General features: G+C 40.3%; 1 protein-coding gene across 2 annotated transcripts; it reads right to left on the bottom strand.

Moving 5' to 3' along the window:
- Positions 1 to 513: 513 nt before the first annotated feature.
- EAPP (E2F associated phosphoprotein) lies at positions 514 to 13478 on the bottom strand. 2 transcript variants are annotated; one of them, XM_004421133.3, is made up of 6 exons: positions 13295 to 13477; positions 8610 to 8791; positions 7478 to 7573; positions 6371 to 6488; positions 4917 to 5030; positions 514 to 1090 (listed from the first exon to the last, which is right to left on the bottom strand). In XM_004421133.3, the coding sequence occupies exons 1-6, from the start codon at positions 13366 to 13368 to the stop codon at positions 814 to 816; spliced, it is 861 nt and encodes a 286-aa protein (XP_004421190.2). In that variant the 5' UTR covers positions 13369 to 13477; the 3' UTR covers positions 514 to 813. The 2 variants fall into 2 exon arrangements, with proteins under 2 accessions (XP_004421190.2, XP_087278839.1); XM_087422713.1 differs by lacking the exon at positions 6371 to 6488 and having other exon boundaries at positions 944 to 1090; positions 13295 to 13478.
- Between the last annotated feature and the right edge of the window lie 1743 nt (positions 13479 to 15221).

Raw genomic sequence — 15221 nt, 5'->3', positions numbered from 1 at the left:
GTTGTTTTTGGAAACAGTCCCATCCTATTATCCTTTTAAAACACTAAAATGTACAGATGCATACAGTGCAATTTCCTCCTAGCTGCCACTAATGATTTTTATATTATTAACAGCAAAAAAAAAATACCTGATTGCTGGCAACAGAAATTCCAGAATAAATGGTAAGCACAAGAGGCAGCAACAGGATTTTTAAGTCCAAGGCCAGAGACTGAGGTTGCTCTTCTTAACCACAAATTTCTATTTTACTATGTTAATTCATTAAGTTTAGAATACTGCTAAGTACAATCCTTTTAGGGAAAGACCTAAATTAATTACTCAAGGCACCTGGCAATAGTAACTCCATATAATTGTAATAGTTACTAAATACTGTCACTCTATCATGCAGGGGAGAAGGAAAATAAAGCTATTTCTTAGCAAAAACAATGCAGACAGAAGTCAGGAAATAGTTTCTAGTTTAATCACACCAAGGGTATATCCAAAATAAAAAATAAAAATAACACTCTGAAACAAAGATTACTTATAACTCCAGAACATTTTAATTTTAAAGAGCTTTAATAAATAAAAAGCCCCACGGTTTCCAAATGCCCATGAAAAAGGAAGGAATAATCAGTCCCATCAGAGCTGGGGGAAAATTTTTTAAAAAGGAGGGGGGATGAAGGTTGATAACCATTCTCTTTCAAAAGGATAAAGACAAAACACTGCTTCCTCAAGTAAGCACTGAGAATGTCACTTGATATGAAGAGGCAGGAGAAAAACAACTGTTCATACTTGCCTTATCTACATTACTGAGCAACTCAATGCCAACTTAGCTACTTAGGAATGGCTTGCTAAAACGTTGAAAAAATGAAAGACTTCGTCCTTGTCGTAGACTGCCACTTCAGTGGAACATTCGGTGCACATGACTGGGTGATAGATTTCTTCCACTTCTGTCTCTGTCTGCTCTGCAGCATCTTCACGGTTAGACCTCATCTTCTTATGGCCTCGTCTTTTCCTCCTGTTCTCTGGGATTTTGTATCTTAGAACCTCCTCTTTGTTGACAGAGCAATTCATCACAAACATTGCTCTATATTGAGTTTTGTAAGATTCATGTCTAAGAGGAAAATGAAATGGAGAATTTCGACTTATGTTCTATTTTAATTATTATCTATTTAGATAAAATTTGAGAACACCAGAAACTTACTGAAATATCAAAGTAAAGACATGGGAACAAAACAGAAAATTTAAAGAAATTTAAGTTATTTTAAGAATAGGAAGAAACTTGTTAATAGATAATAGTATAAAGAATGAATATATCCTCTTTTCTACTGCTTTAAACTTTTATTTTTATATATTATTATTTTTGTGTGTGTGTGTGAGGAAGATCAGCCCTGAGCTAACATCCATGCTTATCCTCCTCTTTCTGCTGAGGAAGACCGGCTCTGAGCTAACATCTATTGCCAAGCCTCCTCCTATTTTTTTTTCCCCCCAAAGCCCCAGTAGATAGTTGTATGTCACAGTTGCACATCCTTCTAGTTGCTGTATATGGGACGCAGCCTCAGCATGGCGGGAGAAGCGGTGCGCCGGTGCGCGCCGGGATCCGAACCCGGGCCGCCAGTAGCGGAGCGCGTACACTTGACCGCTTGCGCCACCGGGCGGCCCCTCTACTGCTTTAAAAGTAACTTGTCTCTCAGAAAAAATTTGATTTGCTCTTCAAACTTAGAACAAGAAAAGCTGTTGAAAAACTTGAGAGGTAATGTTTAAATAATCTTTGTGTCTTTTCCTGTTGTGGCCTGAGACTCTGCCCTCCTCTCATTCCAGGTGGTGCCATTCTGGTTACCATTTTCATAAAAGCTACAGTTTTAAAAGTTTAAAGAGGGGCTGGCCCCGTGGCTTAGTGGTTAAGTGCGTGCGCTCCGCTGCTGGCGGCCCGGGTTCGGATCCCGCCGCGCACAGACGCACCACTTCTCCAGCCATGCTGAGGCCGCGTCCCACATACAGTAACTAGAAGGATGTGCAGCTATGACATACAACTATCTACTGGGGCTTTGGGGGAAAAAATAAATAAATAAAATTAAAATTAAAAGCTTAAAGAGCTTCTGACTTTATAACGTCCACTCTTGCCTTTACTCTCGCAGCTTAATGAACAAACAATGCTTTCTTTACTCTCCTCATAGACTTAATATTTTCCTACTTCTTTCCCCACTTAGCAAGTTGCTTTTCTTTTTTGCCCCCTTAAACCTCATGCAACAGAAATATCTATCTGGCTAAAAACAGTGAACTCAAGTTATGCATTCACTAGTTACAAATGTTGATCTCCACCACCACCACCACCACCAGGAATTTAGACTATGCAAGCCGGTGCTTCTCCAGGTAAGACTACAAAAATTTCATTTATACACTACTGTGTTGGAATCTTGTATTAATACAGAACACAATTTTTATCAAGGCCAATTTCCACTGTTAAGATCATGAAGGGGTATTATGTTAAGTGAAATTACGCCAGAAAGAGAAAGATAAACAGTGCATGATTTCACTCACATGTGGAAGATAAACCAACACACGGACAGACAGAACTGTTTGGTGGTTACCAGGGGCTGGGGGGGTGGGGGGTGGGCACAAGGGGTGGAGGGATACACTTATATGGTGACTGATAAACAGTAACGTACAACAAAAATTTCACAACTGAAAAAAAAAAAAAAGATCATGAAGCAATTTCTTTTGAGTATGAGAACTCTGTAACAGTCTAACTTGGAAGAAAAGTGACTTAAGTACAAAGACATTTTACTTTTTCTTGATTTTATAAACATATTCTAGGTGTCAATTTATATACAAAAAACTTAAGCACTCATATGGAGAGTAGAAAAATTAATTGTTGCAGATGATCAGAAACCTCAAGCTAGCCAAAAAAATAAACTACGTCTGGCTACTCATTAGTTCCTAGAACAAATCCACCACCTACATCATCACTTAGTTTCAGTTAACTTGATTCAGAACATGGACTAAGCTAGGCATTTATTAGGCCACCAAAAAAAGGGGGGCAAAAAAGAAAAGGAAAAGAAGGGAGTATATTCGGATTAATAGAATGAAGGAGAAAAGCACACAATCATCTCAACTGATGCAGAAAAAGCATCTGACGAAACTCAACACCCTTTCATGATAAAAACACCCAATACACTAGGAATAGAAAGAAACTTCCTCAATACAAAATAAAGGCCATATATACAAAAACCCCACAGCTAACATCATTTGTAGTGATGACAGAGTGAAAAGCTTCCCTCTGAGATCACAAACAAGAAAAAATGCCTGCTTTCACCACTTCTATTCAACAAGGTATTGGAAGTTCCAATCAGAGCAATTAGGTAAGAAAAAGAAATGAAAGGCATCCAAATTGGAAAAAAGTAAAATTATCTTTGTTTACAGGTAACATGATCTTAAATACAGAAAACTCTAAAGATTATTCAAAAAAACTGTCGGTGCCAATAAATGAATTCGGTAAAGCTGCAGGGTACAAAATCAACACACAAAAATCTGTTGCATTTCTCTACGCTAGCAATCAATAATCCAAAAAGGAAAGTAGAATAGAGGTTACCAGAGGCTAGAGTGGGTGGGAGTGAAGAATGGGGAATTATTGTTTCATGGGTGCAGAGTTTCTGTTTGGAATGACAAAAAACTTCTAGAAATGTATAGTGGTTATGGCTGCACAATATTATGAATGTAGTTAATGTCATTGAATTGTACACTTAAAAATGGTTAAAATAGGGAACAAAACAAGGGTGCCCACTCTCACCACTCCTATTCAACATAGTACTGAAAGTCCTAGCCAGAGCAATCAGGCAAGAAAAAGAAATAAAGGTATCCAAATAGGAAAGAAAGAAATTAAATTGTTTTTGTTTACAGATCACATGATCTTATAGATCATAATCTTTAGAAAACTCTAAAGACTCCACCAAAAATCTGTTAGAATAAACGAATTCAGTAAAGTTGCAGGATACAAAATCGATATACCAATATCAGTTGGATTTCTATATACTAACAACAAACTATCTGAAAAAGAAATTAAGAAAACAATCCCATCCACAATAGCATCAAAAATAATAAAATACTTAGGAATAAATTTAACCAAGGAGGTGAAAGATCTGTATACTGAAAACTATATACTGTATGATCTCACGCATATATGGAATCTAAAAAAACGGAACTCATAGAAAAAGAGAGTAGATGGGGGGTGGCGGCAGAATGGATGAAGATGGTCAAAGGGCACTAACTTTCAGTTATAAGATCAATAAGTTCCGGGAATGCAATGTACAACATGATGACTATAGCTAACAATACTGTATTGCACACTTGAAAGCTGCTAAGAGAATAGATCTTAAAAGTTCTCACCACAAAAAAAAAAGGTAACTATGTGAGGTGATGATGTGTTAACTAACCTTATTACGGTAATCATTTTGCAATACACATATATAAAATCATCACATTGTACACCTTATACCTACTTAGATAATGTTATACATCAATTATATGTCAATAAAGCCAGGGAAAAAAATTTTAAAGAATAGTTGACAACAACCTGAATATTCAAATAAAGTACTCTTCAACAGCAAAATTTTTAAATTGGTTAATATAGTACATTTTATATTACATATATTTTATCACAATAAAAAGAGTGTATTTGAGCGATTATGTCATTCCACAACATATATATAGTTTCACTGAATTCTTGTCAGCACTGGCAAGTGCTTTATTAGAAAAGCTACTTAGAACTATGTATAACCATAATTATTTGTATAAAGATTAGTCATGTAGCACCAAGGACAGATGAGTACAGAACTTTATCAGAATTCCTAAGCACCTCAAAAGTCTATTTCTGATATAAACAAAGGACCACAAGTTGTTTCTTTGTGTGTGCATGTGTGTTATTACCCTTTACCTATTACCTTTGACAATCAAGACACAGCGTGGTCATGCAGGCAGGGCAATTCAAGACAGCATCACTATTTGGAACAGGCTGCTGTTGTTGACATGGCCTCTGTATTCCAAAACCATGGTAGCTAGAACAGAAAAAGAAAGGGCAGGGGGGAACACATCGGCCGTTATAAAATCAAATTTGAAAAAGAGTATTTTTCCCTCTTGGGAAGATGAAAATGGCTTGAAATGAAATAGGCTGCACAACATTGCAAATATACTAAATGCCACCAAATCATTCACTTCAAAATGGTTAATTTTACGTTATGTGAATTTCACCCCAATTTTAAAAAACCAAATTTGTAAATAGTGAGAAAGAACAATTCAGGTGCAAAAGATAACATCCACTCTTCATCCACATAAACACTTAATCTCCAAGTAATTTTAAAATGTGACCATTTGAAAAAAGTCAGCTTTGTTTCTTGAATGGAGAGAGTGACTACAGCAGTTTGAATTCAACAACAGTTTTTTAAAAATCAATTGTCTGACAGCAATTTGCTGGTTATTTTCAAAATAAACTATTCTTGGGATCGGCCCTGTGGCATAGTGGTTAAGTTTGGCATGCTCTGCTTCAGTGGCCTGGGTTCAAAGGTTCAGATCCCAGGTGCAGACCTATACTACTCGTCAGCCATGCTGTGGCAGCGACCTGCATACAAAATAGAGGATTGGCATAGATGTTAGCTCAGGGCTAATCTTCCTCAAGCAAAAAAAGAGGAAGATTGGCAACAGATGTTAGCTCAGAGCGAATCTTCCTCAGTAAAAAAACAAAACAAAAGGGGCCAGCCCCATGGCGTAGCGGTGAAGTGCGCACGCTCTGCTATTGGCGGCCCGGGTTCGATCCTGGGCACACACCGACGCACCGCTTGTCAGGCCATGCTGTGGCGGCATCCCACGTAAAGTGGAGGAAGGTGGGCACAGATGTTAGCCCAGGGCCAGTCTCCCTCAGCAAAAAGAGGAGTATTGGCATGGATGTTAGCTCAGGGCTGATCTTCCTCACAAAAAAAAAAACAAAAAATAAACTATTCAGCAGTTTTTTCTAAAACTTCTTTGTTTATGTATGTCTGCATAAGCATATACATGTATATTCAAAATGTGAACATGGTGAAAATCATCTTTTAATCATTTTATTCCAAAGATTCTAAATATTAAATTTAAGTTCTGGGGCCAGCCCCATGACATAGTGGTTAAGTTCAGCGCGCTCCGCTTCAGCAGTCCAGGTTCGCGGGTTCAGGTCCTGGGTGCAGACTTACACCACTTGTCAGCCATGCTGTGGCGGTGACCCACATATAAAGTGGAGGAGGACTGGCACAGATGTTAGCTCAGGGCTAATCTTCCTCAAGCAAAAAAAGAGGAAGACTGGCAACAGATGTTAGCTGAGGGCTAATCTTCCTAAGCAAAAAATAAATAAATAAATTTAAGTTCTTACCCTCTTCTCTGTGCATCAACCCAGGCCTGATCTCTGTTATCTTTCTCAGGATCATATAGCAATTCATCATTTGTTGGAATCCTGTGTCTTTTCTTCTTTTTTTTCTTGGTTACCTGTGCTATTTGAAAATGTTGAGGATATGGCTAAGCATCATGTCTAAAGTTCACATCTCTTTAATACAGAATGAAGAATTCCACTTCCTAAGCTACATTTTTTTTCCTATTTATATTTTCCTAAAAAAAATTTTTAAACTATTCCTCCAAATAAAGTTCTTGTGCAATTAACAGGGCAGTAAAATTATGACAAACAAGGCAAAAACTGTTCCTTCACCAAAAACTGGTATCTCAAGAACTGAGCACAAATAATGAGAATTCAGAGTCTTAAAAAGGCCACTCAAAGCAAGCCAAGAATACAAACTATTCTTGATGTTTAAATTCTCCACAAGTTTCCATATATAAAATGCTACTGAAATCAGAACAAAAATATTTCAAAATGAGTGGGGAAAAAAAAAATATGGTCATCTACATACACTAGGTTTTTTTAATGTACTTGAGCAAGTCAATATTTAGGCAATAATATATAAAAATATAAAATTATTTCTTTACTATATAAATTTGTTGTTTGTGTATTCCAGTGTAATTACTGATATAACTAGTTTTGGCTCTTGTCATTATGTTCAACTTTGCTCAAATTTTATACAAAATCAATTCCAAAGAACAGAGAAGTTGATAAAAAAAGCAACAGGTCAGGAAAAATTATGCAAAAAGGTAAAAACATAGAAACTGTTTGCAGGTGTGAAAGCAAATGTTTCATGCTAAGGAACCTGAGGGAAGAGGGGGCCCAGGAGCCCTGACAAAGGAGGTCCTGAGTGAGGACAGACTCTCCTTCTCCCCAGGGGTGCCTGTGCAGCACCATTGTTGGTCCCATGCCCTCATATGTGTACATTCCCATCTGTTCTGATTCATCAATCCTGCTTTTGTTTTCACATCAAGGGCCTACAATTTCTTAAAAGATAAAACTCAGAGAGAAACCCTAATATCAAATAATTGCTAGGCAAACCTTTTTTCATAAAATACAACTGCTAAATCTGGTAAACACGTTACTTACCTGCTTTGTCTTCATCTTCAGAATCAGAATCAAAATATATATCATCGTAGTACTTTGTTGGAGCTGTTCCAACTTTCCCATTTCCTGAGGAAGACCCTATGCAAACCATAAGGGAAGTTTACAGACTAAACCATACATAATTGACAAGAAAAAAACTCCATGTATTCTTCTATCACCTCAAAGTAACATCAACTCATTCCCAGTCTCACTTGAATGGAAAAATATTTTCACGTCAATGACTTACTGGATTTCTGTGCCCTATGCAATTACAGAGAACTGCTCCTCCTTGATTAAGTGTTCCAAATCATGAGAAAATTATTCTCTCTCCCTTCCCACAAATCTAATTAAATAAAACAGCCATATTTTCAAGTTGCCAGCATACATATCTCTACCTTTCAGCCATGCAGTATGCTATGGAGAACCGGGAGTAAACATCACATTTTAAGGGACTTTAGGGAAAAGAGGATAAGAGCCTTACAGAGAGGTGGGGGACATGAGGCAAGGACTCTTCCTCTTATGCCTAGTGCCATGACATTACCTATATCTACATCATCATATGCCTGCATCCCTAATTCTTCCTCTTATTTAACATCTGCTTTTGCTTTTATTATTATCATATATGCTTTCAATTCTTAACAGTTAATACATAAGCATATCAACATGGCAACCAATGCTGAGGAGTCCTACTTTCACAAATCAGTTTTCAGGCCAGGTACATTTTACATAAAGACCAAATATCAAAATGAAGTACATTTCCTTACTTCCTAAAATGAGAGAGGAATTTGTGGTGACACACCATTCAATCTGCCATATCAGTGCTATACAACCCTAAAAATACTTCTACGAGCTGGGCTGTCTTTTTTTTTTTCTTAATCCTGGCATAAAAATTACAAAAGGAAATCACACAAGTAAACAGTACTAAACAGTCTCTTTCCAACAACACAGGACACTTCTTCGTTAATCATCAAAGAAAACTATATGCTCAGGTTGCCAAACACATTTATTCATCCATTCAGTAAATATTTATTGAGCACCTACCAAAAGCACTGGGGACACGACAGAGTACAACTAAGGTTCCTGCCCTTACAGAGCTTAGGAAAATATCTACATGAAAATCTAACTAAAAGTTTACCTGTTTCCAGAGAGGATAGCTTGTCCTCCATTGTTTTTATGGTCGAATTTAATTCAGCTTCCATTTCTTTTTCAAATTCATCTTCACTAGAGGATTCACTTTCTCCAGTAAGACATTCTCTGATGAGTTTTCGTTTTTGGTCGGGAGTTCCATGTAAAAGCACATCCACTTCATCTTCAGAACTAGTACACATTTAAATCATAAAGAATAGGAATATTAAAGAATTAAAATAACTTAAAACTCCCATCATCTCACTGGCCAGCAATTTTAAGTTTTACAAGGTTGCATTTGACTTACCTGTCGTATTACATACAGCTATTCTCACTTAATAAATCAACCATTTCTGTATATTTCCAAATATATAGATAGATAGATAGATAGATACCCCCCCCCCCAGCCCCAGTGCATGGTTGCATATCCCAGCTGTAAGTCCTTCTAGTTCTTCCATGTGAGCCACCACCACAGCATGGCAACTGACAGAGGTGGTGTGGTTCTACGACTGGGAAACAAACCCGGGCCACCAAAGCGGTGAGAGCACCAAACTTTAACCAGTAGGCCATCAGGGCTGGCTCCCAAATATATTTTTTAATGTCTGGATAACATTTCCTCTTGTAGATGCTGTACATTTATTTCTAACTCTCAGCTATTAAACCCTACAATGAAGAGTTCTGTATATGTAATTTTGTATCTGTTGATTTCCTTAGGATAAATGTCTAGAATTAGATACAAACATCTTTCTGACTTCTTGAATTATCACTCTGCTTTCCAAAAGTATTGCACCAATTCAGAATTCTATCAGCAATAAAAAGTTTACTTCACAGAACTGAGAGTTTTTTAAAACTCTGGATACTTAAATAAAACTTAATATACATACCGATACACAGCTAATACATTCACACAAAATATTAACAGACTAATTAAATATTACAGTTTAAAAGGCACAGTGCTACAGACAACTATAAAGAGAGAGAAAGGTAAATTATACTCCAAATTCTCCTGAGCAATTTCTGCCAATTTACTTGGCCTTTTGTGCCTGGGTTTCCCCATCAATAGCAGTATGACAGAATTAAACCAGATATCAGAAAGGATGAAATGTTATCAAAATGAATGAAATGCCCAAGACATTTCTAATATAAGCAATAGTACATATATAACATTCAATTATTCACAGTCTGATGAATAGTTACAGACAATTCCTGGTTTCTGCTTCTCTATTTTTCTCTTCTAAAACAATGCTTTTGAGCCTCCAGCAGAAGGTAAATCAGAAAACACAATTCACGTCAATCAATTTTGCTAATGATAGAGGCCTCAGTCAGATCTACTCCCAAGAAAATTCCCTGTCTGACATTCCTCACCCTGACCAGCACGCTCTCCTTCTCCATTACCACTACATTCACTCTGCTCCTCTCAACTCTGCCTGTACCACCATATCCTAAGGATCTCCAGGCCTCCAAACTCTTCTGTTTCATTCCACCCTTAACCCTGCTGCCAGAATGTTATTCCTAAAGAACTCTCATCACATCACCACTCAACTGCAAAAGAAATCGTCCATGGCCAAATCTCCAAGCACAGTATCCAAAAGAACCTTCCACAACCTGGCTCCAACTTATCCTTTCAACCTTACCTCTCACTATTACCCTTGAACTACCACAGTGGTCTTCAACTGGGGGCAATTTTGCCCCCCAAGGAACACCTGGCATAGTTAGAAAAATTTTTGATGGTCACAACTGAGAGGCAGCAGGAAGGGCTACTGGCACCTAGTGGGTAGAGGCCAGAGCGCTGCTAAACATCCTACAATGCACAGGACAGCCCCCACAACAGAGAATTATCTGACCTAAGATGTCAATGCTGCCAAGGTTGAGATTTATCCAGTTTATTGATTTAGCCAATATGCTAGTGTTCCAAAGTGTGGAATGTAGATTATTTTAAGGAGTGGCAGGCAGACAGCCCACTAAGTAACAATGAAGCCATTGCTAGTGGGAATATAAAATGGTACAGCCACTATGGAAAACAGCTTGGCAGTTTCTTATAAAACGAAACAGGCAACTACCACACAACACAGCAATCACACACCTGGGCATTTATCCCAGAGAAATGAAAACTTAAATTCACACAAAAACCTATACATGAATGTTTATAGCAGCTTTATTCACAATAGTCAAAATTGGAAACAACCAGATGTCCTTCAATGAATGAATGGTTAAACAAATACAGAATACTGCTCAGCAATAAAAAAGGAATGAACTATTGATACCTTCAACAATGTGGATGAATCTCCAGAGAATTATGCTGAGTGAAAAAAGCCAATCCCACAAGGTTATATACTGTATGATTCTATTTATATAATATTCTTGAAAATGACAAAATTGTAGAAATGGAGAATAGATTAGTGGTTACCAGAGGTTAAGGAGGGCACAGGGGCGGACAATGGTAATATGAGGAACCCTTATGGTGATGGAGATGTTCTGTGTCTTGACTGTATCAATGTCAGTATCCCAGCTGTGATATGTACTGTACTTCTGCAGTATGTTAACACTGGTGGAAACTGGGTAAAGGGAACAGAGAATCTCTGCATTATTTCTTACAACTGCATGTGAACCCACCTCAAAATAAAAAGTTTAACTAAAAAAAAATTGAATCACATGGCAAGAGTTATACTTTTCTCAAATTTTCTTCAATCCTTGTGATTATTTCAACAGAAATCTCAGCACTTAGCACTGCTGGGCGAAGCAATACATCACGGGCCCTGCACATTCCTGTTGAGTATGCCAAGAATGCAAGGTTCTGATCACTCTTCACCCAGGCCTGTGTTTGCAGTGAACAACCTTGAGGGATGAGGCAATGTCTCTTTCCAAGACAGAGAGCAGGCTTATTTACTGCCTGCTGTAAAAGAGGTGGATTCTCCAAGCTCAAGTGGTCCTGAGGCTCGATGCCAACCCACTGAATGTGTAGTATCCATCTGGGCCTCTCCGGGTAACCCCTGTAAGACTTGGGAACTAAGAGTGAGCAACACAAACATGATACTCATGCTGCTTGCTGTGCTGTGAGTTGTCTCTGACCCACGAGTCTCATGTCTTCTGCCAGCTTCCATGAAACAGTAACAGGCTATAAAATATTAGCTTATAAGTAGGGTAAAATCAAATCCTGACCGACATCTCTTAAACATCTCTCTAACACCAATCTCCCTTTTCAAAACAACAAGCATTTGATTTAGAGCCTTGAGCAGGCAATATTAATAACAGTTTTGTTTTCGTAGTATTTTTTTAACAGCTTTTCTTTTCTTTTTTCTTCTTTTGAGAAAGAGTGGCCCTGAGCTAACATCTGTTGCCAATCTTCCTCTTTTCTTCTTTTTTTCCCTCCCCAAAGCCCCCAGTACATAACTGTATATTCTAGTTATAGGTCCCTCTAGTTCTTCTATGTGGGATGCTGCCTCAGCAAGGCTTGATGAGCAGTGAGTAGGTCCACTCCCAGGATCCAAGCCAGGGAACCCTAGGACGCCGAAGCAGAATGCGTGAACTTAACCACTGCACCCCCCAGCCAGCCCTCACAGCATTTATTTTTATAGTTACCTTACCAGTGACAACCGTCACAGGATTATAAAGCTTCCTCAAAGAAACTTAACTACAAAAATGTAAACTGATTTAAAGAAAAATATTAAATACATAATAACCCGGGTGACTATGGAGATGGTAAGTGGGGGAATAACTCAAGTCCAGGAAACACGGCTATATTGCAAGAGGCCTACATATACCTCCTTTACAGATGGGACTCATTAACTGAAACGCTTTTTCACAGGGTATCCTGGAACCCATCCTCACTTCCCACCACAGAAATCTCCACAGCAGTCTGCTCTCTCATGCCTACAACCCTCCCCAGGATAGTATGAGGAAACATTGTGGCTAAAGGAAGGACAGTTTCACAGAAAGCTTAGTCGGATAGAATATTTTAAAGTTTATGAATAGAATCTGCTGACAACCTAAAAAATGGCTTAATTTGCCTGCAAATTTCCTGCCAACATAATCCCAAGTTTCCCCCAGGTAGGATTAATCCCTCCCTTCTGGAAATTCCCATGGAACTTCATCTGTGCCTATCTCAGGTCATAGTTTTCTACAACACTCTTCTGAGATACATGCTTATTTCCGAAATATATACCTTATTTCCCCTACTGTACTGGAAACCTGTAAACGACAAATATCTTAGGACTGACCTCTGTAGCCCAGAGCAAACATTTAACAGGTGCTCAGAAAACGTCTGTTAAAAGGTCCCTTATGTCTGTTTATGGCAGTTTAGTCTTCAAGATGGTCACTTCACATTAAGTCCCGTAACCTCACAACATACTTACGATATAGTTATTATATTTCCTCTTTACAGATGAGAAATCGAGGATAACTGACTTGCCTTCAGTCACACTGCTAGTAAGCTGCAGAGGCAGGATTCGATCTCACGGCTTTTGAAGACAAACGCAGAATTCCAGAATATCCCTCTTCCCCAAGCGGGTGTCAGCCCCGCCTCCCCCGTGGCTGCGCGACCTCACCAGAACCCCCCTCGGCGTCCCACAGGGGACAGCGGGGCGCGACAACCGCCGGGCCGAGGGTCCACACGAGCGCGGCAGGCGCAGGGAGGGGAGGAGACTAAGGCCTGGCCTCGGCCCGAAGCCTCGGGGCAAGGACGGGGCAGGGGCCCACCTGCTCAAAGCCGGCTCCTCGTCACTAGGCTCTTCAATTGCGTAGGGGTCATAGTCATCTTGGAGCCGGTTCATGATGGCCTGCGCCCTCCGACACCGTCTACAGGTGTCGGCAAACCATCTGTTTACGCCGCAGGTCCCTTCCCTAAAGCGTTCCGGCCTCCACTTCCGACCGCACTTCACTTCCGCCCTCACTTCCGCGCCCTCCCTGCGCGCCTGCGCAGATCGTCCCAACGAGGGGGCGGGGAGAGGGGGCGGGTCCCCGTGTCTCGACACTGCCCTCCGAGGCTTCTGCTCACCTGGAAACGGCTACCCTATTACCGGAAATAGTAATTGGCACCTTCATAAATGGCAGTCTCTGAGATGAACACTCCAAGTGCATTGTCTCCCGCCGTGACGTGAAGAAGCAGAAATCTAGATGCTGAGAGACATGCAGCCTGAAGTCTGGGCCAGTGGGTCCCCAGACACTAGCACCCGATGTCCCTCCAACCTCCTCGCCTCAAGCTTTTCTTTTTTGTCACTGCGCGGCTGCCTCGGGCTCACCCTGTTCTCCTCAGTCTGACTTCAGCCCCAACTGTCTACCGGAAAGTTGCTAGGTTGCCACCAGTTACTTCCTAATTGCATTTTCTTGGCCTCTCCTCAGTCCCAACCTTTGCTCAGCCTTTATCCGATTCCACTCGATACTCGAGGTGAAGCCGATGACAGCTTCCCGATTGTGAGACCGTTTCCTCCCCTGTTTCTGTATTGGCCTACACTCAAGTTCCTGCCTCCTTCCGGACAATTCTTCCCTCTGCATGATCCCAATCAGGTGACTGCCCCATCTTATGTGGTCCTTGCCTTCTCCTCCGGTACCAGGTTGGATTTCCAATCGCCTGGCTAGGTAACTCCGCCTGCTGCACCACCGGCAATTCAAAGTCAAGGTAGCCCAGACCACACTCAACATCTTCCACCCTGTTCCTATATCTCAGCCAATAACTACCTTTGACTTCTGATTTCTGTGTATGTCACTTCCTCCACCCTTACAACTGCCATAGGCTGAAAGTCTTGGAATCTTGGTTGACTCCTTCTCTGTCCCTCCATGAGCCCTCAATTCCCAAGTCCTGTAGATCTCTTAGCAATATCTCTCTCACCCACCTCCCATCTCCCCACCCCTCACTTTGACTATTGATACAGGCTCCTAACTGACAGCCTTGCTTTGCTTTTGTTCCCTCTGCAATCCATGCTACTCTCTACTGGCAGAGTAACGCTCTTCCAGCACAGCTTTTGCTCTGGATGACTTCCTTCCTAAAATGTCCCAATATTTCACCTTCGCTGGCTGATCTGTTTGCCTTATTCTGCAATATTCTTGGCCCTCCGCAATATAGTTCAATCCATCATGCCATCCCTACAGATATCCAGCACAATTTGCTGATTCGAGAATATGTGTTATGCCTTCCACCACTAGGCTTTTGCTTATGCTATTCCCTGAAGCACTCTCTGCTACTTTTTTTTTTTTTTTTTGGTGAGGAAGATTAGCCCTGAGCTAACATCTGTTGCCAATCCTCCTCTTTTTGCTGAGGAAGATTGGCCCTGGGCTAACAACCGTGCCCATCTTCCTCTACTTTATATGTGGGACGCCTACCACAGCATGGCTTGATAAGTGGTGCATAGGTCTGCACCCGGGATCCGAACCTGTGGACCCTGGGCGGCCAAAGCGGAGTGTGCAAACCCAACCACTATGCCACCTGGCCAGCCCCCCACCCTCTCCTACTTCTAATTCCACCATCCAAACCCTACCTCAAGATCCTTCTGCAAGCAATGGATGGGTCAATAAATATATAGAATGACCCTTTAGGATACCTTTCAGCCATGAGATGCCATAGTTCTGGGAACTCACACTGTACCTTTTCTATGATGACTTTTCAGATTCTCTCTCTACATGGGATCTT

This window comes from Ceratotherium simum, chromosome 3 (genome assembly GCF_057802395.1).
Source record: "Ceratotherium simum simum isolate JZ-2026a chromosome 3, ASM5780239v1, whole genome shotgun sequence".
In the NCBI taxonomy this organism is placed as follows: Eukaryota; Metazoa; Chordata; class Mammalia; order Perissodactyla; family Rhinocerotidae; genus Ceratotherium; species Ceratotherium simum.
Note: the sequence above shows the minus strand (reverse complement) of the source record. Positions and strands in the feature narration are given on the sequence as shown.

Coding starts and splice junctions, on each gene's coding strand:
- EAPP (XM_004421133.3), bottom strand. CDS start 13,368: ATGAACCGGCTCCAAGATGACTATGACCCCTACGCAATTGAAGAGCCT. Junction 7,574..8,609: donor GCTATCCTCTCTGGAAACAG/GTAAACTTTTAG, acceptor TGGTTTGCATAG/GGTCTTCCTCAGGAAATGGG. Junction 1,091..4,916: donor CTGTGTCTTGATTGTCAAAG/GTAATAGGTAAA, acceptor TTTTCCTCTTAG/ACATGAATCTTACAAAACTC.